The 25,429-nt window shown below is 58.4% G+C and overlaps 1 protein-coding gene across 5 annotated transcripts; it reads left to right on the top strand.

Annotated features, from left to right (window-relative positions):
• On the top strand, positions 1–21,023 carry WDR4 (WD repeat domain 4). Of its 5 annotated transcripts, none has more exons than XM_039245465.1 (11): positions 1–605; positions 2,618–2,688; positions 3,826–3,917; positions 8,388–8,544; positions 9,153–9,265; positions 12,202–12,262; positions 14,654–14,752; positions 16,353–16,417; positions 16,951–17,134; positions 17,902–17,971; positions 19,988–21,023. In XM_039245465.1, the coding sequence occupies exons 4-11, from the start codon at positions 8,530–8,532 to the stop codon at positions 20,167–20,169; spliced, it is 789 nt and encodes a 262-aa protein (XP_039101396.1). In that variant the 5' UTR covers positions 1–605; positions 2,618–2,688; positions 3,826–3,917; positions 8,388–8,529; the 3' UTR covers positions 20,170–21,023. The 5 variants fall into 5 exon arrangements, with proteins under 5 accessions (XP_039101396.1, XP_039101393.1, XP_039101398.1 ...); XM_039245462.1 differs by having other exon boundaries at positions 340–605; positions 2,618–2,683; positions 3,826–3,969; XM_039245467.1 differs by lacking the exon at positions 1–605 and adding an exon at positions 782–879 and having other exon boundaries at positions 2,618–2,683; positions 3,826–3,969.
• The last annotated feature ends 4,406 nt before the right edge of the window (positions 21,024–25,429 follow it).

Consider the following 25,429-nt stretch of genomic DNA (forward strand, 5'->3'; position numbering starts at 1 on the left):
CAGACACAGTTACTAGTAACAGTTACTGTAACAGTTACTGTCAACACAGCAGGCTCCTTGGAGAAAATTACCAACTTAATGGTACAAAACCAAATGGCTCTCCGTTTTCATCCAAGCTGTAAATGATTAACATGCTCTCCTTGTTTTGTACATTTCAGAGAGGTTATAACTTTAGTAGCTACATTAACAACATCAAACCAGCCAAATTATACAGAACCGAAATTTGAGTTGGGGTTTTGGGATAATATGCTAAAGACGTTAGGTACTAAGATATCAGCACGTCACATTGATGCTGAAATAGTGTGCACGTATAGACAGCAGGAATGATGGGGGGGGGGCCTGGGTGGACTCGGAGGGGGCGTAGGCTCCGGCCCCGCGGACGCGCCGACGCCACCCGGGACGCGGGTGGGGAGCTCACACGCACCCACCTCTGGAAGGAGCGGCTATGAAGAGCCCAGCCGGTACCGGCAGGACCAAGTCCCCAGCGGCAGCGGAGAAAGATCCAGAACCGGCCCTGCCCAGTGTGGAGGCAAGGAGCAAGGCTCAGCAAGCGAGCATTCCCACCGCCCGAAACCGACCAGCAACGGACCCTGGCCCGCCGAGAGGTGAGGGGGGTGGGGCGGGGGGGAAAAGGAAGCAGAAAACACCTTCTGCGCATGCCCAGGGCCTCCGCCGCCGCGGGGGCGGGCCGGGCGTTCCCTCCGCGGCGCCCTGCGTGACGTCATTGTTCGGCGCCGGCAGGAAGTGGCTCTCGGCGGCGCACGTGGGGGGTGGCGCGGCGGGCGGGCGCATGGCGGGTTCGGCGGGGCTGGCTCTGTGCGGGCAGACGCTGGTGGTGCGGGGCGGCAGCCGCTTCCTGGCCGCCTCCACTGCGAGCAGGTGAGGGGCTGGGGCTGGAGCGGGGAGCCCGGGTTGCCGGCGCGCGGTGGGGCCTGGAGGGCCCGACCCCCTCACGCCTCCGGGGGCTGTGCCCGCACTGGGGGGGACCCCGGGCGAGCCGCGCCCTCGCCGCCGCCTCTGCCCGCGCCTCCTCTCAAGACCCGCCCTCGGCCTGGGGCCCCGTGCGCTTGGCCCGAGCGGCGCCGGGCGCTTCAGGTCGCTGCCCGGGCGGGTCACGTGAGGTGACGCGGGCCGGGCCCTGACTTTTGCGCGGTTTCGGGGTCGTGGCCACACCGGCTCTGGGGCCCGACGAGGAAGACGGCCTCTACCCCCCTCGTGAGGGGTGCCCTGCTCTCGGGGGACGCGCTGGGACGGAGTCCCGGGCGCCCTCCTCGCGCCTCCGTCTCTTTGTGGGCGCCTGCCCCCTGGCCCGCAGCCGTAGACCCCGCTCTTGTTCTTCGGGGGCTCCGGCCTTACCCGCCACCGCGCGCACCTCCCCTGCGCCCCTTCACACGGTCCTGCTTTTGCTTTCCCTGACTGCACGCACCTGCTTACACGGCACCCGGAGATTTTTTTTAGCAATAAGTGTTGATCAAATAGTCTTGCCCCAGGAGCCTCATGGGTATTAATGGTCATTTGCGGCCCCTGTTCCTTTCCTAGGGTAGTTAGGATTCAGAATAGAAACAGACGGTGTACTCTCCGCTAAATCCATTTCAGTGTTAAATTCAGTTTTCATAAAGAATTTGCTGATAAGCCTGTGGTACATTCCAGACTATTTTGTTTTGGAGACTCCTGGTGTCTAACACATGGTACTGGGAGACATGGGTTTATTACCCTTGCTATGCTTGCTTTAGTCTATGCCTTTTGAGGGAATGTGCTGGTGGCAAGGTTTGTGCCATGAAGTGATCTACGCTAGTGTTTGGTGGAAGAAGAGTGAGTGCAGTCACTTTAAAGGCTGTGTCTTGTCTATGCCGCGCACTGGAAGGGGGGCATGGGCCTAAACTGAATAGAGCTTAGGGTCTTGAGGGAAGATGGGTGGTGACTCTGATACTGGCAGGTGCTTGGCAACCATGGGAGCTTTCTTGGGTAGTTGAGACTTTTTTAAAAGGTGGCAGTTTTATTTATTTAAAAAAATTTTTAAAAATGTTTTACTTCTTTCTGAGAGAGACAGTGTGAGCAGGGGAGGGTCAGAGAGAGAGGGAGACACAGAATCCGAAACAGGCTCCAGGCTCTGAGCTGTCAGCACAGAGCCCAACGCGGGGCTCAAACCCACGAACCGTGAGATCATGACCCGAGCCGAAGTCGGACGCTTAACTGACTGAGCCACCCAGGTGCCCCTAAAAGGTGGCAATTTTAAATTTGCATGCAAGAAACTCCCCCAAAAGCATCAACATAATTTCTTCTGACATAACCGTCTTGGACTGATTTTCTTTTTTTCTTTTGTTTGTTTATTTTGAGAGAGGGGGCCAGGGAGAGAACATGAACAGGGGAGGGGCAGGGAGAGAGAATCCCTAGCAGGCTCCACACTGTCAGTGCAGAGCCTGATTGCGGGGGTCAAACTCAGAAACCATAAGATTATGACCTGCACTGGAATCAAGAGTCAGACGCTTAACTAGCTGAGCCACTCAGGCGCCCTGATAGGACCCTTAATTTAATGAGTATGAGATTATTTATGTTCCAGGAAAAAGCCTGTGTTTTTATTAATAAAGTGCTTTTTAAAAAATCTGTTTTTCCTTAGTGATGATGACATCCTCTTCACATATGACTGCAGTACGGCAGCAGAGAAGGCCCAAGAAAGTCAAGGGTGAGGTAATGGGGGAGCCTCTTTAGGCCTGATCATGGCTGGAGTTATCGGGACAGGGTAGCCTGAGAGGTTAATTGTTGTCTTACTGAAGTCTTCATTTCCTTTTTCTTCTCTTTTTTTTTAATGTTTTATTTATTTTTGAGAGAGAAAGTGCAAGCAGAGGAGGGACAGAGAGGGACAGAAGATCCAAAGCAGGCTCTGTGCTGAGAACAGCAAGCCCCACGTGGGGCCTGAACTCACGAACTGTGAGATCATGACCTGGGCAGAAGTTGGACGCTCAACTGACTGAGCCACCCAGGCGCCCCTGAATTCTTCATTTCCGTTTATCCTGCTGTGTGGATAAACCAGGTACCACCTCAGGAAAGAAATGTGGAACTAACTTTTAAGTTTGGCATTAAGGATATTAGGATTTTTCTAAGTATTTATAATTAGTTTTTCTCAGTAATTAACTCTTTCATGGTCATCTTGAAATACAATGGAGTTTTAATGTTTTATTTTTTTATTTATTTTGAGAGAGGGAGAGAGAGAATCCCACACAGGCTCTGTACCCTCAGTGAATTTGAGGCTCTGTACCTCAGACTCACGAACCTCAAGATCATGACCTGAGCTGAAGTCAAAAGTCAGATGCTTAACCGACTGAGCCATCCAGGTGCCCCAAAATAGACTGGAATTTTAAATTCCTTGAAGGCAGGTGTATGAAGTTAGCTTTTTAGTTCATTGAAAGAGAAGGAAAGCAGAATGTGATAATTTTGTATGGCCTTTTTTTTTTTTTAGTAGAATTGGTCTTGTGGCTCATTTTTAAAAAAATATGTAGAATCCTTGGCAGTAGTCTTAGGTCCCTTCATGTCCGTGAGGGAGTGGGTCACGTGATCTCTGAGCGTCTTTCCAGTTCGGCTCTTTGGATTCTGGTGTGTGTGCTGAGTGATTTTTTTTTTTTTTTCCCTGTGTAAGTAGGTTTATTCCTCAAAAATTGCAGCTGTTCTGAACCTCCCCCGTCCTCTTGATAGGTCTTTGTATTCTGGTTATGTGACTCTCCTACCATTTCTATCTCTGTTCGTTTCCTCGATGGCCAGGGCTAGCCCGCAGGAAAGCAGCCTCGCTGACTCACGTAAGCCCTAATCTTCCTGTGCTCTGTTCCTCAGGGAGGCCGGGCAGCCCGCGGATAAGGGGAGTGACACGATTCTGGCGGCCACCTTCTCCAAGTCCGGCAGCTATTTTGCTTTAACTGATGACAGTAAGCGTCTGATTCTTTTCCGTACAAAACCATGGCAATGTCTGAGTGTCAGGTATGAAATGCTAACATTGAATAATTATGATGTTGAACGCACCGCTTACTTGCATGCCCGTAGCAATAGCGACAGTGACCTAGTAATAAGCAGCTCACACATAGTGTCAGCTCTGTGCCAGGTGCTGTTTTCAGTGCCTGACGCGTGTTAACCGATTGAATCCTCAAAACAGCCCTATGTAATGGCGGGAGGGGGGCTTGCTCTCAGCCACATCCTGGTCCAGGGTTTGGAAACCGGTCATCATCAGCGCAGAGAGCAGAGCGGGCCTTGAGCCCGGTCACTCTGGCTCCGGAGTGTGTGGCCCTGGCCGCCGTGGCGTCCTACCCTCCCGCGCTCCAGCCTCGAGGGGCCACAGATGAAGAATATCAGCAGCGCCCTGAGAGCGGGAGGCGTCCGTGCCACCCATGAACTTGGCAGGGTGTAAAGTTAGTGCCCTGATTCCTGAGTATGTGAAGAATGTGTGGGAGCTTGGTGTCGATGGGGGAGGGTGTCCTTCGGCCTTATTTGTCCCTCTGGAGGGCTCTGTCACTCCCTAAAAGGGAGGGAGCAGTGCATTCTGATGGCTTCCTTGTTTTGTGACTTCGAGGGCTTAGAGGAGGTGGGTGATGGTGACACAGCCCTGGGCATGCTTAATTGCTGCTCCTACAGTGGGGGTTCTCTGCTTCCTCCAGCAGGAGAAGCCTGGGGTCCTTTTGATGTCTGTGACAGGGACGGAACCCCCACCCGGAGCAGAGCCAGCCTCTGTCCCCTCCTCTGTGCCTCCCCGAGGCTGCTCGGCTTCACTGTCCTCTGACAGGAAGGGAGAAACAAGGGAATTTATGTACATGTTGAACTATCCAGCAACTAAGGTTAAGGGATTTTTTTTTTTTTTAATATTTATTTTTGAGAGAGAGACAGAGCATGAGCGGGGAAGGGGCTCCAAGCTTATGATCCGAAGCAGTCTCCAGGCTCCAAGCTGTCAGCAGAGTCCAACGCGGGGCTCGAACTTCTGAACTATGAGATCATGGCCCAAGCTGAAGTCAGTTGTTTAACTGACTGAAGCCCCCCCTCCCCAGGCGCCCCCAAAGTTAAGGAATTTCAGTTGGTAACTGGCTCATATCTGTATTAGGGACAACTCCGCTTTTTATTTTATTTTTAAAAAAATATTTATTTTATTTTGGAGAGAAAGTGCACACACATGCACGTGTGAGAGGCTCAGAGAAAGTGGGAGACGGATGATCCAAAGCAGGCTCTGTGCTGACAGCGGAAAGCCCGATGTGGGGCTCGAGCTTATGAACCCTGAGATCATGCCTGAGCCTAAGTCAGACACTTGACCGACTGAGCCCCCAGGTGTCCCTGACAGCTGTGCTTTTTAGAGACCTGTTTCATCTTATTTTCTAAGAGAAGAGCGAAAAGGCAAATTCCAGGTGGCCCTCTACCTTGGGGTGTGCACCCCTGCTCAGGGTAGCCCTGCCCCCTGAACTCGGGGTGCCAGCCCGCTGTGTGCTCCTTGACTGAAGGGCAAGTCCCGTGGCCCCGGCCATTCCCGAAGGGCTTGTGGCGACTGCATGTCTGGAAGGAGGAATCTAGAACTCTCTCTTCAGTGCCGGTGGGCCCCTGCGGCCGTCGTGCAGTCAGGGAGTGCAGGGCGAGGTCTCTGGAGTGTGAAGCCCCGGGGTGGGTGTTCAGGTACAGAGGGGGGTGTGTGCGTGCGCGTGTATGTGTGCGCTCGTGCTGGGGCTCCCTCCGCACTGTGGCTTGTGGGTGTTTGAGGGGAAGGTGCTGTGATTTTGTTTTGTCAGATTATCTTCATGTGACAATCTAGGAGCCCGCGGGGTGGGCAGTAACATGTCAGTAGGCAGTGTCTGGTGTCTGGTTTTCTTTCCCTCTTTAATTATATTTGGGCTCTTGGGTTTTTTATTTTTTACTTTTTTTTAAATTTGAAAACTTGATTTTTGGCTCTTGGTTTTTATGTTGATGCCAACAAATAACTGTGCTGCAAATGTGTGCGTTAGGTGTGCAGGGCCCCTTGCGTCGTGCGTAGCAGATGGCGCTTGCTGGGAGTTAGGACACTGTGGAACCCCGTCCCTTCTGCATCAGCCACGGAGTGAAGGGCATGGCCTGGGTCACGTGGCGGTCCCAGGGTCTGTGTTTCTCACGTTGCCTCTTCCTACGGATTTTCCCTGAATGCAGCACAAGGTGTGGTGCTGCCTGGTCCAGGAGCCATTGCGCAGGGTGGGGGTGGAGGGGGCATGGACCGATGGGCCCCTTCCTCAGAAGAATACCATCCTTGACCTTCAGATCAGTCTTGGGAGTGTCCTGGACTCGCGCATTTGACCAGGACTCGCTCACAGCTCGGAGCTCTCCAGCAGAGGGTTTTGGGGAAAAGCCCAGATGGAAATCGAGGGCAGCAGTGATTGTTTTAAAGGTTTCTGTTCAAGATGACAGAGGCCTGGAACTGAGAACAGGTTTTCTGAATCCAAAATGAGGACACTCGGGGTGACACGGAATATTTGGTGAGAAATGTTATGTAACACGTCCCACGATTTCGGGAGGTATGTGTATTGAAATAGTACAAGTACGCGCAGAGGCAGCGCTCCGGGAAATGAGATCGTGTGCTCGAAGCTGTCTGGCTGCTGGAGGTGTGTGCTGTCGGGGGGCTTGGCATCCTCAGGGCGCTGCAGGGCTTGGCGCGGCTTTCCGGAGGGGGCTTGGGCGGGCCCCAGCCCACAGGGGCATCCTAGGGCTCAGCTGCCAGAACAGGATAGTGGCCCAGGGGTGGGGCCGGGCTGGCCTTGGGGCTGTGAGGACAGGAACACCCTGCTGTGCACCCAGTGACTCTCTGGAGGGAAAGGAGAGACCCCGAGGACAGGTGGGGCAAAGTGGCCAACCCACCGTGTCCTGTCCCGTGACCTGCCCCCGCAGCCCCTCCATCCGCTCTGTGCGTCCTGGAGTCCTTGCGAAGCCTGACTTAGCCTGAGAAGCTAGAAGCCCCCCACCTGCTGGCAGAAGACTGAGGGACAGGATTGTGGAGCTGGGCCGAGTGGGAAGCGGGGAGGTGCTGGGGTGCCCGTGTGAGTCCTGCAGGACCGGCCCGGGCCACCGCCTAGGAAGGGGCTGCGAGGCGGCTGCGCAGTCCCCCGTTGGGACGCACCGAGGCGGCGTGTGAGTCGCAGCGGTGGGAGGGTGCTGATGCATCTTGCCCGGGGCCTCCTTGTCTTTTGTCTGGTTTTCTCCACGTTTCTGTCCTCACTCACCCTTCCTAGCTCCCCTGGCAGGCGGAGGAGGAGGCGCGGCTGCTGCTGGTGGCCCTCGGCCCTGCATTTTCTGTCCCTTGGTCCCTCTGCCCCCGAGAAGCTGTGTCCTCGCTCGGTTCTCGTGTTGGAGACGTGGCTTCTTTGAGTTTCCGTTTCCGGCTGACATGTGGAGCTGCGGCTGCAGGGAGCCGGTAGCCGAGGGGTCCACGTGCATCCCCTCTGGGGCAAAGGGGGGCGGGGCCGGGAGTGTAGGTTATGTCCGTGTGCAAAGCAGTGGCGCAGGTGGTACCTAAGAGAAGCAGAAGTGCGGTCCTTGCCGTGTGGCGGGCGGGGGCAAGGACGTGAACCGGGAGGGCGGGGGGCAGGGCGGGGGAGCTGCAAAGACCCGTCCCCGAGAGTAGGCAAGACGCTGGACGACCCGACCCCAGATGAGGAGGCGTGTGTGCGTACGTGCGTGCGGCGGGAGCCGTAGTGTTTCTCAGGCTGGCACAGTATTGAACCACCTTCCAACCCCCAGATGTGACCCAATTAGGTTTGAATGGATGAGTGTGTGAACTTTCGTGCAGCCTGACCCGGGGCTTGGACCTTCCTGGCCGCGTGCCGGGCCACGCCTGCGGGAAGGGGAGGCCGAGAGGTGCCGCACACCGTCTTCAGGCTGTTATGCCCACGCAGGAGCAGCGCGGGTGGGGTTCCCGCATGGCAGGGCCCCAGGCAGGGTGTGGAGTTGGTGTCCTTGCGGACGCCCCCAGGGTGGGGGCCTAGTGCTGTGTGTGCCCGTGGTTTTGCCCAGAGCGTGTTGGCTGTTTTGCGCAGCTGACCATTTCCTTCCTCAGCACGCGCAGTAGGGGTGTTGGGTTCGAGGAGCAGGTCCCCCAACATCTGTTGGCTTAATGTTCAAACACGCAGCAAACCGAGAGGACCTCGTGCTGGACGGCTAGATATCCACCACCCCGATCCTCCGTCACGAAAGCAGACATACCGTTTCACAGTGAGATGTTTCTAGGACATTGGCTTTGTTTCCGTCTCTTCGTTGCTGTGCGTTTTTGGCACCGCCTTGGTACCTGGGAGGGGAGATGCCGGGCGAGGAGCCGACGCGTGTCTGAAGAACGCACGGCTTGCAGGCCTGTCGGCCCTTCACGTGCTGACCGTGCAAGCCGACCGTGGGCGTCTCTGGCCTTCCAGGACCGTGGTGAGGAGGTGCACGGCCCTGACCTTCACGGCCTCCGAGGAGAAACTTCTCGTGGCAGACAAGTCTGGAGACGTTTACTCCTTTTCGGTGTTGGAGCCACAGGGAAGCGGCAAGCTTGAACTTGGGCACCTGTCGATGCTGTTGGATGTGGTACGTGGGTGACGTGCTGCAGTCAGGTGGGGCAGAGCAGGGCGTCTGCGAGCCCGGCTGGCGGGGGTTTCGGTTCAGCAGTAGCGCTGCACACTTGAGGGCTGGTGGGCAGGCGGCCTTCAGGAGTGGGATTTATTAGGAAGGTGAAGCAGACAGCGGATGCAGACGGGCCGGTGAGGAGGCATCAGGTGGGCCCAGAAGTGAGGGACAGCCGGGTGCGTGCCAGGTGGCGGGGGCGTGGGAGGAGCAGGCACGATCTCCAGGCCTGAGCTTGTTCTTACCGGCCTCCGTGCCCTCCAGCCCCTCAGCCATGCGCGGCCCCACCCAGGGGCCCAGTGAGGGCTGGGGGCCGCTAGTGGCAGGTGGGGCTCGGTGGGACCCGAGGCCATGGGGGGGGACAACGAGGGAGGGGTCCTCGAGGGAAGAACCACCGGGACTTGGTGACTGGGTGGCCACGGGGACACACGGAGGAGGGAGAGGAGGGGGAGCCGGGGCTGGAGGCCGAGGGCTGGTGCAGGCGGTGTGCGCGTGAGGACGCCTGGTGGCGAGCGGCGAGCGGCGAGCGGGTCCTCACCTGCAGGTCTGTCCCTTCTCACCACCTGGCGCAGGCCGTGAGTCCCGACGACCGCTACATCCTCACCGCCGACCGGGACGAGAAGATTCGGGTGAGCTGGGCAGCGGCGCCGCACAGCATCGAGTCCTTCTGCCTCGGACACACGGAGTGAGTCCCCTTCCTGCCCCACGGCGGGAAGCTCGGGGAGCAGGGCGCCGGCTCTGCGGCCGGGCCTGTGGGAGAGGGACCGCCCCGCGCGTGCAGTGCTGCCCAGGGCTGTTCCCTGGCGAGGCCCCGTTCGGCACTTGCTTCTGTCTGGGGCTCCGGAACCTTCTCCTCCTCCTTCCCTTCCCTTGTGTTTCGGGGACTGGTTTTCTGGTTGGCACTGGGGTCTCAGGCTCCAGCGCGAGGGCACTGCAGATGTTGGTGGTGACGCTGCCCACGGGAGCCAGGCTGGCACTCGCTGTGCGAGGCCTTTCCTCCAGGCCCGCCGCCTCCCGCCCGTGAGCGCCCACCAGTGGTCCCCAGGCTGGCCTCCAGGCCAGGGCCTGTTTCTGGAACACTCCTCAGCACAGACATGTGCCCAGCGGTGGTTGAGGCGTGTGTGTTTGGGGGACATACTTTGGTAAATTGAGGAGTCCAGGATTTTACTGGTCTCTGAACCTGGGCAGTGGTGTTACCTTTGTGACCTCTTTTCTATGGCAGGTGAGGTCTCTTCCTGGAATTGCATTTTGATGTTTTGGAAGGGAGGCATCTCTGATGAATGCCGCTCTTCTCGGGGCCAAGGCTAAATACAGTGTGCTCTCGGGAGAGCCTTTAGTTTCATTTGCTTCAGTCTTTTGTTAAAAAAAAAATTTAAAAAAAATTTTTTTAATGTTTTATTTATTTCTGAGAGAGAGAGAGACAATGAGCAGGGGAGGGGCAGAGAGAGAGAGAGACCAGAATCAGAAGCAGGCTCCAGGCTCTGAGCTGTCAGCACAGAGCCTGGCGTGGGGCTTGAACCCACAAACTGTGAGATCATGACCTGGGCCGGAGTTGGACGCTTAACCAAGTGAGCCACCCAGGCGCCCCTAAAAATAAATTTTTTTTAAAGGTTTATTCTTGAGAGAGCGCATGCTCGCACAACAGAGTGTGAGTGGAGGAGGGGCAGAGAGAGAGAGGGAGACACGGAATCTGAAGCAGCTCCAGGCGCCAAGCTGTCAGCACAGCTGTGGTGTTTTAAAGTACGTTATTTGATGGGGCGCCTGGGTGGCTTAGTTGGTTAGGCTTCCGACTTTCGCTTAGGTCATGATCTCGCGGTTCGTGGGTTCGAGCCCCGCGTCGGGCTCTGTGCTGACTGCCAGCTCGGAGCCTGGAGCCTGTTTCAGAGTCTGTGACTCCCTCTCTCTCTGACCCTCCCCTACTCATGCTGTCTCTCTCCTAGAAATAAATAAAACATTAAAAAAAAATTAAAAAAAAAAAAAATAAAGTACGTTATTTGAGGCCACGGAAGACAATGGAATGATGTAACTCAATTCTGAGGTCTCTCCCATTTCCTTGATTTTGAACGGGGTGTAAAGAGTGACCTCTGAGAAGGTGGATGGTACCCGGGTTTGTAGCTCCCGACAGCTCGTTGGGCTTTGCTGCAGCTCTTTAGTAATGCAGCGTCCAGGGTTACACTTGCAAGGCCTCGGGCCCTTACTCTGTTGCTGTTTCTCAGTGGGGTCTGCTGTCCACCTGACCCCACCTAGCACACTCCTGCCCCAGGACCTTTGTATGTGCTGTGTTTGGTCTTCCCACTTGGGAGAGCTGTCCTCCGGGCTCTCTTCTTCTTCCGTGTCCAGCTGGATGCCACCTGCCTTCTCAGGAAGGCCCTCTTCCCTCATCCTGTCCTGCTCTGCTTTGCTCTTAGCCTGCACTGTGCAGACAGGAACCACGAGCCTGGGTGTCGGAAGTAAAGTATGCTGTTAGCGTAAAATACCTGATTTTGAAGACTTCGTACGAGAAAAGAACAGAAAAATAGCTTGTTACTAATTTTTCGAGTGTGTGTTGAGGTGGTAACGTTTTGGGTGTTACCAAGTTGAAGAGTAGCATCAGGGGCTCCCGTCTGTGTCTAACTCTGAATGGGGTCCCTCGCGAATTTACGTGGCATGGCTGGTGCCGTGCTTCTGTTGGGCTGTGGCCGGCCCGGCTCCGCCGGCTACCGGAGGGACGGCCTCCATGGGCTGTGCTTGCTGCTGCCTCCCTCCCTCAGCACAGTGCCTGGCACGCAGCAGGTGCTCGGCACGCAGCAGGTGCTCGGTAGTAGTTCAGTGAGTGTGTAAGTGGTAGAAGTAGATGAAAAAAATATTAAGTCCTCTTTGCAGCCAGCACGGGGTCGAGAAGTCACAACCCTGAAATTCAGTCGCACATTCCGCCTGCTGACCCAGCCGGGCGCCCCGCGTACTAACAGGTTTTTAGGACTTTGGTGTAAAGTCTGTGGAATCTGGTTTCCACCCCCTTCCTCTCGAGTCGTGGGTGTGAGTCCCGGCATCTGTGATGGATTGTCCTGTGCGGGGGGAGTGCTGGGGACCACCGTACAGCTGGCGGGAAGGCCGCCTCCCTCGCAGGGCGGGCCGGGCCCCACGGCGGGCTTCTGGGGACGGCAGGCTGAAGGACGGTGGGTCTGGGTCTGCCTGCCGGCCCACGGCTCCCATCGTCACGAACCTGCAGGGAAGGTCTCGGCTGTGGCGGGGCAGCGGGAGCAGCCGCATAGAAGCTCCTGGACCTTTCCAGCAGCGCGGCTGTGGGGAATAGGCCAGACTGGGGAGCAGGGCCAAGGTGGGGAGCACAGGGTGGGGAGCACGGCTGGGCTGGGCTGAGCCACGCGGCTCCGGCCTGCAGGCTGCTGTGCTGTTGGCCCTGAGAAAGACGCGCTGTGCGCCCCCAGCTTGCTCAGCACTGTCCAGCTCCCTGTGGTCCCTCCTTAGCTTTCGCTGGGGCTGGGGGGGTGGGGGGGTGGGAGATGGCCTTGGGGCAGGCAAGAGAGGAGAGGGGCGGGGCGGGGAAGACGGACGATCGTGGGCCGGGCGGATGCTCCAGCAGCGCCCCGGAACTCGGCTCACCCTCTGCTTCCCTCACTGCAGGTTCGTGAGCCGCATCCTGGTGGTGCCCGGCCACCCCGAGCTGCTGCTGTCCTCCTCCGGGGTGAGTGCGTGTGGTGAGCACCGTGGGCACCCCTGCAGGGGCCGTGGGGCTGGGGGCTGGGGCCGGGGGCTGGTCCCGGGTCCTGCGGCCACCAGCTCCCCTTTTGCTCTGTTGTGCTCTTGGTCTTGGCTGTCGTCCACTAGGTGGTGCTTGTTTCCCGAATTTTGGCGCTGACCCAGGTCGGCTCCCTACGGGCTTGCATTCGGGGGTGTGTGTGTGCGCGTGCGTGCATGTCTGGCTTGCCTTGGGATGTGTGTGTACGTGTGTGCGCGCGCACGTGTGTCTTGCTCTGGTGTGTGCGTCTGTGTGTGTGTGTATGTCTTGCCCTGGGATATGTGTGCATGTGTGCGCACGCGCGTGTGTGTCTTGCTCTGGTGTGTGTGTCTGTGTGTGTGTGTCTGTCTTGCCCTGGGATATGTGTGCGTACGCGCGTGTGTCTTGCTCTGGTGTGTGTGTGTGTGTGTCTGTGTGTGTGTGTGTGTGTCTTGCCCTGGGATATGTGTGTGCGTGTGTGCGCGCATGCGAGTCTTGCTCTTGTGTGTGTGTGCGTGTGTGTGTGTGTGTGTGTCTGGCCCTGGGATGTGTGTGCGTGTGTGCGTGTGCATGCATGTGCACCTTGCCCTGGAACGGAGTGTGAGCAATCGGTTCTCAGGGCTGTCATCACACCTGGAATAGCACTGTAACCTCAGGTACAACAGTCCCCGATTCCTGGGGGCACCTGGGTTCCCCCGACTTACTGCCCCACTTCACCTTGCCTGTCCCTCACCCTGTCCCTCAGGGGAGCACCTAGCCTCAGTGGGGGGTTTGACTAGTAGAGAAAACTTCTCTGTCCGGAAGGTGGGACCTGAAGATCATTCAGCCATCAGAGGCTTTGCTCTGAGGAGGAGTTTTTGCTCGAGTGAAGGTTTTGAGATACTGATGGCATCTGATTCTTCCTTTCTTTCCAGAAGCCCTGTCCTGTCCCACCTCCTCTCTTTCCTGCCCCTTAGCATTTTATGGGATGGGTGCCTGGGCTCCTGGCCCTCCCGCGCCAGCGCTTGTGGCCAGGAACCCGGCTCCCCGCCGCCTGCAGACCCCTGGCCGCCGTCTGTGCGGCTGTCCTTCGTGCCTTCCCCACGATTGTGTTCTGGTTTCTGACTCTGTCCCCTCCTGGCCCCCCGGCTGTGCTCGGTCCTGTGGGAGCAAAGGGAAGGAGGCAGGTATGGCCGCAGTTCTTTTTGTGGCTGGTTTTGTGAGCTCTGCCGGGCCTGCACCTGCCGGTCTTTTCCGTAATGAAACAAGCCCTCAAGCACGTAGAAACGTACAGCGAACACCTTCGGTCTGGGCACTAGCTCTGCCGGGTCCCGCGGGTTGCTTACGAGCCTGTTTGAAGATGCGGGAGAGCACTGCTTGCTGCGCGCCCCACCCCGCGCAGAGTGTTATTTTTTTAAATTTTTTAAATTAAAAAAATTTTTAACGTTTATCTTTGAAAGAGACGGAGTCAGAGCACGAGCTGGGGGAGAAGCAGAGAGAGAGAGAGAGGGAGGGAGACACAGAATCTGAAGCAGGCTCCAGGCTCTGAGCTGTCAGCACAGAGCCCGACGTGGGGCTCGAACCCACAAACCGTGAGATCATGACCTGATCCGAAGTTGGACGTTTAACCGACTGAGCCCCCCAGGGGCCCCTAAAGTTTTGTTTTTTAAGGAATCTCTGCGCCCATTGTGGGTCTCAAACTCACAACCCTGAGGTCAAGAGGTGTGTGCTCTACTGACCGAGCCAGGCCGGCACCCCTGGTTTTGTTGTTATTAGAAACACATACTTACAAAGTCAGATTCTGCCGTGAGACCCACAGTGACAAAAGGCAGTGGCTCCCACCGCCCCCTCGAGGTGCCCCCGGCTCTCTGCCCTTTTAACTCCCACCCCGAGTGTCCGGAGAACAGGGGGGATTGAGAAACACGAGGCCACACTTTCCCGTGCGCTCTCCTGCCCTGTGTGCGCTGGCTTCGCCTCCGGACCCACCCCTCGTGTTCACGTTCTGTGTCTCTCCGTCCTGGAGGGGAGCATCTGAAGGTGGTGTTAGGAGTCCGCCTTTCTGCAAACACTCTTAATCCCCATGACTGGTGGGTAGGTGGGTATCGGAACTCTGTGTATGCGTGCGCGGGGGTTGTGTGCCCATGCCCGTGTGTGCCCATGTGTGTGTGCGTGGGGTGTGCGTGTGTGCCCGTGTGTGCGTGCTTCCAACTCCAGCACGGCAGCCGTGGTCTGTGATGTCGGTATGTGACAGGTTGTCCTGTGTTCGCCCCTTTTGCCACGTGGGGGCCGTGTGTTTTCCTAGCGGTTGGCGCGACTGCGAGCGGAGGGCCTGGGCGCCACGCGCGCGCTGACCTGTCCTTGCTGTGTGGCTGTGTGCAGGACCGCACGCTGAGGCTCTGGGAGCACCCGAGCGGCCGGGAGCTGCACTGCTGTCACCTGACCAGCCTGCAGGGGCCGGCGGAGCCCCCGGCTGACAAGGTACCGACCCACTTCCGCCTCGGGCTTATTGGAGCCTGTGTGCGCCCCTCCAGTCCCGGGGCCCTGCGGCCGGGACCGCCTCTGCGTTGCAGACAGATCTTGGCCGTCAGCGCAGACGTGTCCCTGCCTGGGAGGACTTGTGGCCTCGAGGTGCCTGGTCGTGTCCGGAAGTAACGTAGATTGCAGTTCATTTGCATTCAAACACCCACTTCACAGAAAGGCCTCCCCCAGTCCTGCTTGAAAGTGGGAAGGAGGTGACGCTTGAGCAGAGAGCTTTGCTCCTCATCTCTCCCTTTGTCTGTCCCGGATTAACCTCACGAGCACCCCCATACCCCTGGGACGACACGCTGGCCAGTGCATCCTGCGGTCAGGTCACCTGGGCCTTTGATTGTAAGAGATTTTCAGGGGAGGGTGTGCGGGTGGCCCTTCGGGGGGTGTGGGGGGGTGTGAGCTCGTGGGCACCCGACCCCATGACGCATCCAGGCTGGTGCCCTGCACGGCTGAGGTCCAGGTTGGTCACCTGGGGACACCGGCTTTCCCGGGGCCCTGCTGGGCCTTGCAGGGCGGGAGCAGTGTGTTCTCGTGGCCGCTCAGGCCTGCGGAGCCCGTGTGGTCACTGGAAGCCTTGCCCTTCCCCAGGAACCCCTGCGTGGCGCCCGGGCAGCCTGCGGGAGGCCTGCGCTGGGAGCGAGGGGCTCGTCTGTCTCATCCTCGGGCTGCCTGCTTTCTCCTGTCCCTCTGAGACTGCTCCGTAGCTGCTGCCCTTACCCCGCCCAGAGCGGCCGGCCAGGCCTGAGCACGGGCCAGAGCCTCAATGACCCCTCTGGCCGTGGCCTTCCAGCCACGTGGCTGCAGCGGACTCTGCTGCTCTGGCCACCTGCTCACCTCCCATTCTGGTGTCTGCAGCCCCAGTGTCTCCCCTCGGAGGCTGTGGCAAATAGAGGGTGATTTTTTCCGGTAACTTCTTCGTATTTGTGCTCTCATTGCACCTTCTGATGCTCTGGGACAGTGAGGTGGAGAGAGGACTGTGACCCCGCGGGTGTCTGACCTCACCATCTGCAGGGGCTGTGGAGCGCCCCGCCCCTCAGGCTCCTGACCTCCCTCCCTGCAGATCCCCCTCCCACCAGACAGCACCCTGCCCCTCAGTGTCCTCACCTCCCTCCCTGGAGCCCCGCCCCTCAGGCCCGGTTGGTGAGTCCGGCTTTTCCTCCGTGCCTTCTCTGGCATCTGGATGTCTTGCTACCGTTGTGTCTTGTCAGTAATTCTTTGTGTGTTTTTTTGTTGCTCTCTGGCCTTGTTTTTTAATCAGTTCTGTTGGCTCTGGAGCCTACACGATGGCTCTGGAGGGGGGGCCAGAACCATGGAGGGGCTTCTCCGGAGGGTCATGGCATGTTGGAATTGTGAAACGGGGAGCCGGTCGGGTCTTCCTTTTCTCTCACTGCTTTCCAGAAAGTTCAAGGGCTGTTTTCTCTTTTTGTCCTCCTTGGCTGTAGTGGTAACTGTCAAAGCCTTGCTGCGCCCGATCTCACTTTGAGCAGAGTAGCCTGGAGTCGGTCCCCCGCAGGCTGACGGGCATTTATGTTGCCGTGTTCCCTTGCAGAGGTTTGCCGCCTCCAGGATCGCGTACCGGAGCCAGGACAGCTGCGTGGCGCTGCTGTGTGACTGGTGAGCTCGCGCGCGGGCTGTGGGCCTCCGGGGTGGGCGGGGGGGAGGGGCCCTGCGGGAGGAGGGGGGGCCCTGCTGTGGGCCCTCCTTTACTTGCTGCTTGGTTCGCCGCCTCCGGGCTGCAGCCGGCCTTTCGTGCCTGAGGGAATCCCGCCTGACGGTTGTACACAGTTGTAGAGCGCACTCCAGTCAGCCCCGCCGAGGGCCGGGCAGGCGGGATAGGACCCGCTGACCTGCCCGAGGGGTGACCCAGCGCTGCAGGACAGGCTGACCCGGGACTTAGCGACTCAGACTTGCGGCACCTCCCCGAGCCCAGGGCTCTCGGGTTGGGCGGGGCCCGGCTAGGTGCTTCGGGCTGAGCCTTGCACGAGCTTGCAGCCTCTGAGCTTGCAGCCCAGAGGCGGGCTGTGGCTGCGTTGTCTCTTCGGGCTGATCTGGGCGCGGTGCTAAGCTGGCCGTGTTGAGTGATAAACCCCATGGGCCTCGTGGTGGCTGCAACCAACTTCTCTCTCTCTCTGTCTGTCTGCGGGAAGCATTCCCGTGGTCTTCATCTTCCAGCTCGACGCCGCTGCACGGCAGCTGGTTTATAGACAGCAGCTGGCTTTTCAGCACCGGGTGTGGGACGTCGCTTTCGAGGAGGGCCGCGGGCTGTGGGTGCTGCAAGACCGCCGGGAAGCGCCCCTGGTGCTCTGCAGGCTCGTGGGCGGCCAGTGGCAGGTGAGCGGGCGTGGGGGGCGTGGCAGGGGTGACGGCGGGGCCCCTTTCCGGCTCGGCAGTGTCTTGGTGCTGGGGGCTGTGTCCTTGGGGGGCGTGGCCGGAGGGTTTGTGACGTGGGTTCCCTGCGGGGTGCCCTGCGCCAGCTGTCAGGTCATGACACCTGCACTGCTGTTTCCCAGGGTGCTGGCCGTCATTGGCACGTTTTCCTTGTGATTGTCCTCATCGCACGTCCTTTTGGCAGAGGACCCAACAGTTGATGTGCTTTGGGTGTGTGTCCTTGACGACCTTGCACGTGGGCCCCTGGACTTGGGGCAACCACGTGTGGAGAAGGTGTGGGCTGTGGGATGGGTGACGTGTGAACCTGGCATGTCCTCTGAGCGGGCTCCCAGTCCGGGAAGGGGGACTGTCCCTGCCCATCCCAAACCTCCTGGGACCCGCGGAACGAGGCGAAGCAGCCCCAGCCCTATGCAGGCTGTCCAGTCCCTTACGGGTGCTCACTGACCCAGGGCTTTGGGGCTGCCCCGGCCCTTTCGGGCGCCTCATCCACAGAGTTGTGGCGAAGGGAATGCCCGCAGCTGGAATGTGTCGGTCTGCCGGGCTCCTCAGATAAGGCCACACTCAACGAGCCAGTGCGGAGGGCACGCTGGTGGCCTCAGGTGCCGGGTCTTCATCCCGACGAGATGTGACGATGGCCATGTCTGTCGCGCCAGCACAGTGGGCTGTGTTCATGCGACGGCTCAGTGCGCCTCTCACTGTTGTCTTCTCAGGCTGCTCCTGAAGACGCCGCGGTAGAGAAATTGTCCGCCCACCTCCGGGGGAACTGGGCCATGTTGGAAGGTGAGAGCGTGGGCGCAGCCTGCTTTTAAGGGTGACGTCCAGAATCGGCCAAGGGCAGGTCACCGGGCGCGGTTCACCGTAGGATGCCGCTGTGCTGGGCGGGGCACGGTGTGGCATGCATCTGCGTACCCTCCAGAAGGCAGCGGCTGGTCACGGCTCCAAGGAGCTCACCCGCACTTGGCGGGAACGCTCGGTGTGAGCCCGGCCCCGGACCGCGAGCTGCGTGGGAACTAGGGTCACAGTTGGAGCGAGGCCCCCCTTTGCCTTTAGGGCTGCCTTGCAGGTCCCCAGGGTGGGGCCAGTACCGGGTGGTGTCAACTCAACGGGCCTCGAATGAGCGGTTCCTGGCCGTGAGGTCAGGCGTGGGGACGGTCACTGGGACTCCCGAGGGTCTTCATGGCCCAGCGTGGGACCCGGTAGGAGCCCCAGGCCGAGGGATGGGGGTAGGCCGTGGTGAGAAGCCGCCCTCCCCCCACCCCCCAAGCGGTGCTGTAGCCCGTGAGGAGGGTGGCCGGGGTGTTGGAGCGGGGGTCCTGGCCAGGGGACGGGCTCGTGGTGAGCGTTGAGTGCTGGCCTCACTTAGTCCTGAGAATGTTACAGGAACAAGGCAGTGCTCCATTCTTTTTTTTTTTTTTTTTTTAATATTTTTATTTATTTCTAGGAGAGAGAGAGAGAGAGAGACAGCGTGAGCACGGGAGGGGGGTCAGAGAGAGAGGGAGTCACAGACTCTGAAACAGGCTCCAGGCTCTGAGCTGGCAGTCAGCACAGAGCCCGACGCGGGGCTCGAACCCATGAACCGCGAGATCATGACCTAAGCGAAAGTCGGACGCTTAACCGACTAAGCCACCCAGGTGCCCCAACAGTGCTTCATTCTTATCGATAGAAGAAGGCAAGCTCTTAGTTAGACAGCTTCTGGAGACTTCATGGTGCTTTTCTGGGGCAGAGACTTGAAGCAGCCACGTCAGAGGGACAACTGCTGGCCAGGCATTGGGACTCCGGTGCCTCATTTGAGTGGAGGGATTGTGCAGAAGCCCCCGGCGAAGCCTTCCCCAGGGAGGAGTCAGAGTTCTTGGAACTCGAGGGGCCCACATGTAAATTCGGTTTCGGTGATACTGGTGGCGACCTGTAGTGCCATGGGAGGCGTTCTCATGGTGATTTGTGGGCTCTGTGTCCGTCCGTCCTTCCTTTTAGGGTGGAAGGGCGAGGGCAGTGCCGGGGCTCCGTCCCCCCAGCCCTGTCAGGTGGGTCTGTAGCAGGACCGCGTTGGGGACGCTGCCAGCCTGGTCCCCGCCTGACACTCGCCATCCCCCTGCGGGGGCCTGGATTCCCCGGGAGGGCCAGGCCCAAGGTGGGCTTAGTTTTCCTGAAGTTCTGCAGATACAGCAGCCTGCTCACAGTGCAGGTGTGGGGGGAGGGTGCCGGGGGGGGGGGGGGGGGGCGGGTACGCAGAAGGCAGGCCAGCTGAGCGTGGAATGACAGGCCCTGTGGGGTTTCTGCCCCGGGTGAGGTGGACCCAGTGGGGCTGGTCAGTGGCTTTCAGGCTCCTCAACCTTTGACACTCGGATCGGTCTGCGTCTGTTACGTGGCTGCGTAACAGGTATCCCATCCTCAGTGGGTGAAGACGGCAGCACTTCTTTCCTGGCTGCTCGCGTGGGTGCTGAGAAGCACGGGTGCCCCGAGGGCGGGACCTGGCTTCGGGCGCTCGCACGGGCTGCCTGCAGGTCCTGGCCCCTGCAGCCGCTGGCGGAGGCCGGCGGGGACCCCTGCGGGGCGGCTGCGGTGTGGCGGCAACCACAGCCCCTGCGCCTCGTCTCCCGGCGACGGCCCGGCTTTGGCGTGGTGTTAGAAGCGAGTCCTGGGTCTGGCTGGTGTGGCCGCTGGGAGATAGGCGTTGCAGGGGCGGCTCGGAGCACGTGCCGTGGGTCCCCCGGGAGCTCCGGGTGGTGGCGAGTTACCCCTGCAGCAGGGCCCCGGCCGCCGGCCCACCCGGCTTCTGTTCCCGTTCCTCCTGCGCAGGTGCGGCCGGCGCAGACATTGGCTTCAGCGGGCTCTACAAGGCCGCCTTCGACAACGTGAGCGCCTACCTGAGGAAGAAGGAGGAGCGGCTGCAGAAGCGGCGGCGGGCCCTGGACCCTGGGCCCCAGGGGCAGGCCAAGAGGCTGAAGCTGGGGGAGGCGCCCCTCAAGTGCCCATCCTAGCCGCCCGGCGTGCCCGCGGCCCCCATGCGCCAGAGCTGGCTCTGCTGCCCCCTCCCTGCCCGCGGCTCCCCCTAAGAAATGGGGACATCCTTGCGGACCCACGCTTGGTGGCAGTTAGGTCTGCACCAGATCTGCACCGGCTCTGCACTCGCATGGGCTGTCCCAGAGAACTGGTGGGTATCCTGGGCTCTAGAACCTTCTGCTGTCAAACAGGCACTTCTGCCTGACGTCTCGGGCCCCCTTCTGGTGAAGGGAAGCCCTGTGGTGTGGCGCTCAGCCAGAGACACACAGGTGAGCAGTGCCAGCGCCCTGAAGCGCTGTTTCTTTGTGTCGGGGACATCGGAACCCGTAGTGAGCGTGGCAGCTGTGAACCCTCTGCTGTTCCCGGAGCGCCAGACGCTTCTCCTCCAGGGAAACCCTTGCGCCGGATGGCAGTGCAGTCGGCACGGCTCATTCTGCGTCTCCCTCCAGACAGTGTAGCGCTCTGTCTGGTGTCGGGGCCACTGCTGCGCTGGGCCTCAAACCCGATGGGCGGCTCTGTTCTCTCGCTGGTGGCCACCGCCACCATCTGCTCGGTCCCCGCCGCCGTGCTGTGAGCTGGCCGGGGCGCACGTGCAGCCTGGACCTGCCTCGGGGTGTGAGGCCCTGGGAGCCCCGGCGGGAGCCGAACTCTCCGGAAGGCGGTGCAGGCGGCGCGTGTATTTGTGATTCCTGCACAAACTCTCCGTGGTGCAAAGACCAGGGGCATCAGCTGGATTCGTCACTGATTGGTAAAGATGAGCTTTTTGCAGCTTCTGGAAATGTTTAGCAGCAACATTTGGAACTAATTTCGAAATATATTGAGCAAAACCATTTTTGATGAGCGTATTGTTTGTGACTGAAACACCGACGACTTAATCTGAAAAAGCACGGTTTTGGTGTCTGGGCTTTACAGATGCGTCGCTGATGCGTCTGTCTGTGTTTTTACCCACTCGCCGCAGATGGGTAGATGTGGGAGAGCCCGCAGTGTCCGTGGTGCCTTTGGTGCGGGGTGTCTTGCTTACAGACCAGTTCTTCTGTGTCGCAGAAGCTGAAGTGCTTTCCCGAGCACCTTGTCTTACCTCAGACATTGCTCCGAAGGCAGCGCCGAGTGTCCGCTGCTCAGGATCCCTCCCCACAAGGGGTGCTGCGGGGTGCTGGGTTGGGCAAAGTCCTTGAAGGACCAGCAGGGGCGTGCCCGGGACAGGAGGGGGGGTGCCTACAGGCAGGGGCCTTTACTGCAGTGTTCGTTACGCTGTGGTGGGGGAGACGTGATGACCTTGGCCCACCCGCCGCCCCGCAGAGCAGGGGACTGCCTGACCGCGGCCGTTCGAGCCCTTCGTCTGGTACAGGAATCGCATGGTTCTTCCACTTTGACTTTTTGGCATTTTGAGTGGTGTTTGCTCTTCAGTACAGGTTATTTTTTTTGTAGTCACATTTTCCCACCTTTTTGTTTATGATTTCCGGGTGGGTTTCCTGCACTCTGTGCGCCTGGGAAATCGTCGGTGTAGGAAGGGGGGATGCAGGGACCCAGCACCCCTGCCGCCGAGTGGGCACACGTGTAGGAAGGCTGACCTCCGCGTCCAAACCCGTTCCGCCCCCCTCCCCCGAGCCTGGCTTTTTACTGTGAAACGGAAGCAACGTGGCACTTTCTAGGATTCTCCGTGGGGTTTGCCAGTTTTCGAAGCAGAAAATTGCAAGCCCTGCATTTGGTGTTCCGCTTTGTAGATTCCAATTTCGTGACAAACAAAACAACTAGAATAATAAAGCTGTTTTCATGGCTCCTCTGGTTTTTGTATTTTTGTTGGCTTGCCGGGAGAGGGAAGATGTCTGGGGGGCAGCGTGTCTGGAGGGGCAGGGACCTGCAGCCCCATGTCCTGCCGGTGGCTCATGTCGGTCAGCGTGAACAGGGGTGACGGCGACGAGGAAGACGGGCTCCTGTGAGCCTGCAGCGCCAGCGCCGCGCATCTCGGATGTGTGCTGTCTGGGGGTCGGTGTCTGGAACAGGAGCAGGGCCGGGCAGCCCGCGGAGCGTGGAGCCCCCGCTCCTGCCGAGTGCTCTCCTGAGAGGAGATGGAGTGGTTCTCGGACCAGCGCAAGGTGCTGTGTCAGCCTCGGCGCAGGTGGGCTGTTTGCCAAGCAGTAGGGCGGACCCTGCCCTTGACTGAAGATCATGTGGTTGTCAGCCTCGGTTCTCCAGCTTTCTTAATCTGACCCCAGGTCTCCCGCATGCTGGCGCTGTGCCCAGTTAAACTTGCCAGATTGAATCTGGTTTATGGTGCAGCGTGGTCCCCGTCCCTGTGGCTCAGCGGCTCAAGGTGCCCGTGGTGCAGTGAGCTCCTGTCCCTTTGGTGCTGCGTGGTCCCGTCCCCGTGGCACAACGTGGTCCCTGTCCCCGAGGCACAGCGGCTTGAGGTGCCTGTGGTGCAGCGAGTTCCATTCCCTCTGGTGCCACGTGGTCCCCATCCCTGTGGCGTGGCGTGCTCCTGTCCCCGTGGCGCAGCCGCTTGAGGTGCCCATGGTGCAGTGAGCTCCCGTCCCTGTGGCACAACGTGGTTCCCCGTCCCCGTGGCTCAGCGGGCTGATGGCCCTCACGGTGCCACATGCCCAGGGTCCCTGTATTTCGGCAGCCAATTCCTGGTGTGAAGCTTCCTTCGAGTCTGACAAAGTGAACTGTCCAGAGGTCTGTAAAGCCAGTACCACAGACGTAAGTAGGCGCTTGTTGGAAAGTGGGTCAGTGCCCACTGCTAAATGTGAGCAGCATGAGGTTCCAAATAAGTATACATACCGATGGAGGGATTAAGGAGCTACCCCAGAAAACCACAGGCCCAGAAAGCCGCAAGGGAGTTCTATCAAACTTCAAAGACCAGACTGTCCTAGTGTGTCATCGAATAGTGCAGGGCTGAAGAGGAAGGAAACTTCTTAATCCTTGTTATGAAGCAAGTGTGTAGGATACGTAAGCCAGGGAATGACAGTCTGAAGGAAAACTGTATCCGTGACATCAGTGATGGAGATTGATTCAAACATACTAAATATTAGCAGCCAGAGGCCAGCACCACATAAAAATAATACGCCATGACTGAATGGGATTTATTCTAAGAACATAGGTTTGTTTGATATTAGGAAATCCCTACATATTTTAACGTACCTGAGGAAAAAAACTTACAAAGTGTATGAATAAGATAAATATCTTCATAGATAGTAGTCTTTAACAAAATTCAATATCATCTGTAAAATTGCTTCCATAAAAATCCAAAAAAAACCCAGTTCTCCACTCCATAAAAATACTTTGGAAAACAGGAATTGAATCACGCTTTATAAACAGATCGTGGTGAAATACGTATGTGATCTGGCACTTTAGCCACGGGTTTAAGTGTACAGTTCAGTGGTGCTGTGTATGTTCACAGTGTAGTGCAGCCTGCCAGAGGGTCCGTCTGGGGCCCGATGAGATGTGTACGCTTTTGTCCAAAAGCTGGTGTCTTCCTGCTGAAGGGACCTTTCCACCGAGGTGAGGAATGGGGTGAGAGCGCCCACCCACTCTGCCCAGATGCGCCCTGGCAGTACTAGCTAGTGCAGCTGCTGCCCGGGCCTCACAGCCGGCGAAGACGACGTAAAACCGCGTGTGTTTGCAGAGGAGACGGTGATCTATCTGGAAAACCCCAGAGAACCAATGGTCAGACTCCTCACAATTCAATTAAGTAGCTAGGTACAAAATTAACATAAAAATAGCCTTTTATACACATGAGCAGTAAACAGAAGACACAACAGAGAAGAATCCCTTTTACGACAGCAACAAGGAAGAGGTTGCTGAGAAAATCAGGAAGTGTGCAGGCCTCTATGATGGGAGTCTGAAAACAGCCATGAAAGATCCACAAGTAGCCTTGGACACGTGGAGGGGCCTCTCTGCTCTTGGACAGGATGGCTACACCGTACAGATATGCCCACTGTATAGACTTAAAGTCGTCCCCATGAAAACGTTAGCTGTTTATGGAGTTGGCAAGTTGGTGGTGAAGTTCACGTGGAAAATGAAACCTGCAGAAATAGCCAGGGAGACGAGAGAGACCGTGAGGGGGACCAGCCCTCTGCACTAGCACGCCAGGCCGGGGGTGTGCAGCTGCGGGGGGCCCGGGCCCGAGTGTGGACGGCCCACCAGGGGGTGTGCAGCTGCGGGGGTCCCGGGCCCGAGTGTGGACATCCTGGAGGAGGGGACAGAGCGTGCAGGCAGCCCCTAGTGTGTGTGGACGCACGTGTACGACCAGGTGGTGTGTCAGATCGCTGGGTACGGAGGGTTGTTTTATAACTAGGTTGTCCTTCGGAAAAAGATAAAGTTAGATTCGATCTCACTCCCTGCAAGAATGAGACCCAAATTGTTAGGAAGTGAAGAAACGAAACCACACCATGGAGTTTGTCAACCAGCGCAGGGAAAGTCTAATGATGACTCAGAATTCAGAGGCGATAAGAGAAAAGGATTGAGAAATTTGACGACGCACAAAGGAAGATTTTTTTTTGGCATGGCAGAAGAGACTAGAAACAAAGTAAATACTGACAAAGTGGGAAGAATACTTGCTGCACCTGCCTTCACAAGCCATCTCTTCACAATATCCCTGGCTTCTAAAGAGCTGTTAGAAGAAGCAAGAGACAGGACCCCAAGCCAGGTGAAGTGGGAAGAGGGCACGAAGAAATAATTCACCGAAACAATACAGTAATGACTTTCAGACATGGAGAAAGACCCAGGCTCCCTCGTATCTAGGGAACTGCAGATGGAAATGGCAACGACATACCGTTTGTCACCGGATTCCCACCACGAACATGCGTGCGTGTGCACGGGCCCTCTCTCATGTCGCTGGCGGGGACGCAGGGCCGCACGCCTCTGGAGGGAGGACTCGCAGTACCTGAGAAACTGCTTCTGGGGGTCTTCCCTGCAGGGGCTGGGAGCCGTGTGAACACACACCCATGAGGTGTGAGCACGACTTGGCATCGGGGTGCTGGGGACGGTGGTGAGGTGGACCGTGGTGTGTGCCCACTATGGACGGGCGCAGCTTTAACGGGGGCAGGCGTCTCCGTGAACCCACAGAGGGACCGCCGGGGTACCTTACGTGTCACGTGTAAGAAGGATGGCGGTAGAAGAAGGTGGACAGCGTCAACGGGTTTGTGCAAAAGAAGTATAGGGGCATGGACGGGAGACTGAAGGAGGCAGCAGGCACCAGCAGGGGTGGGAGGGAGGGGAGAGATGGAGGAGCGG

This window comes from Hyaena hyaena, unplaced genomic scaffold (assembly GCF_003009895.1).
Source record: "Hyaena hyaena isolate Hyena2069 unplaced genomic scaffold, ASM300989v1 scaffold_254, whole genome shotgun sequence".
Classification (NCBI taxonomy): Eukaryota; Metazoa; Chordata; class Mammalia; order Carnivora; family Hyaenidae; genus Hyaena; species Hyaena hyaena.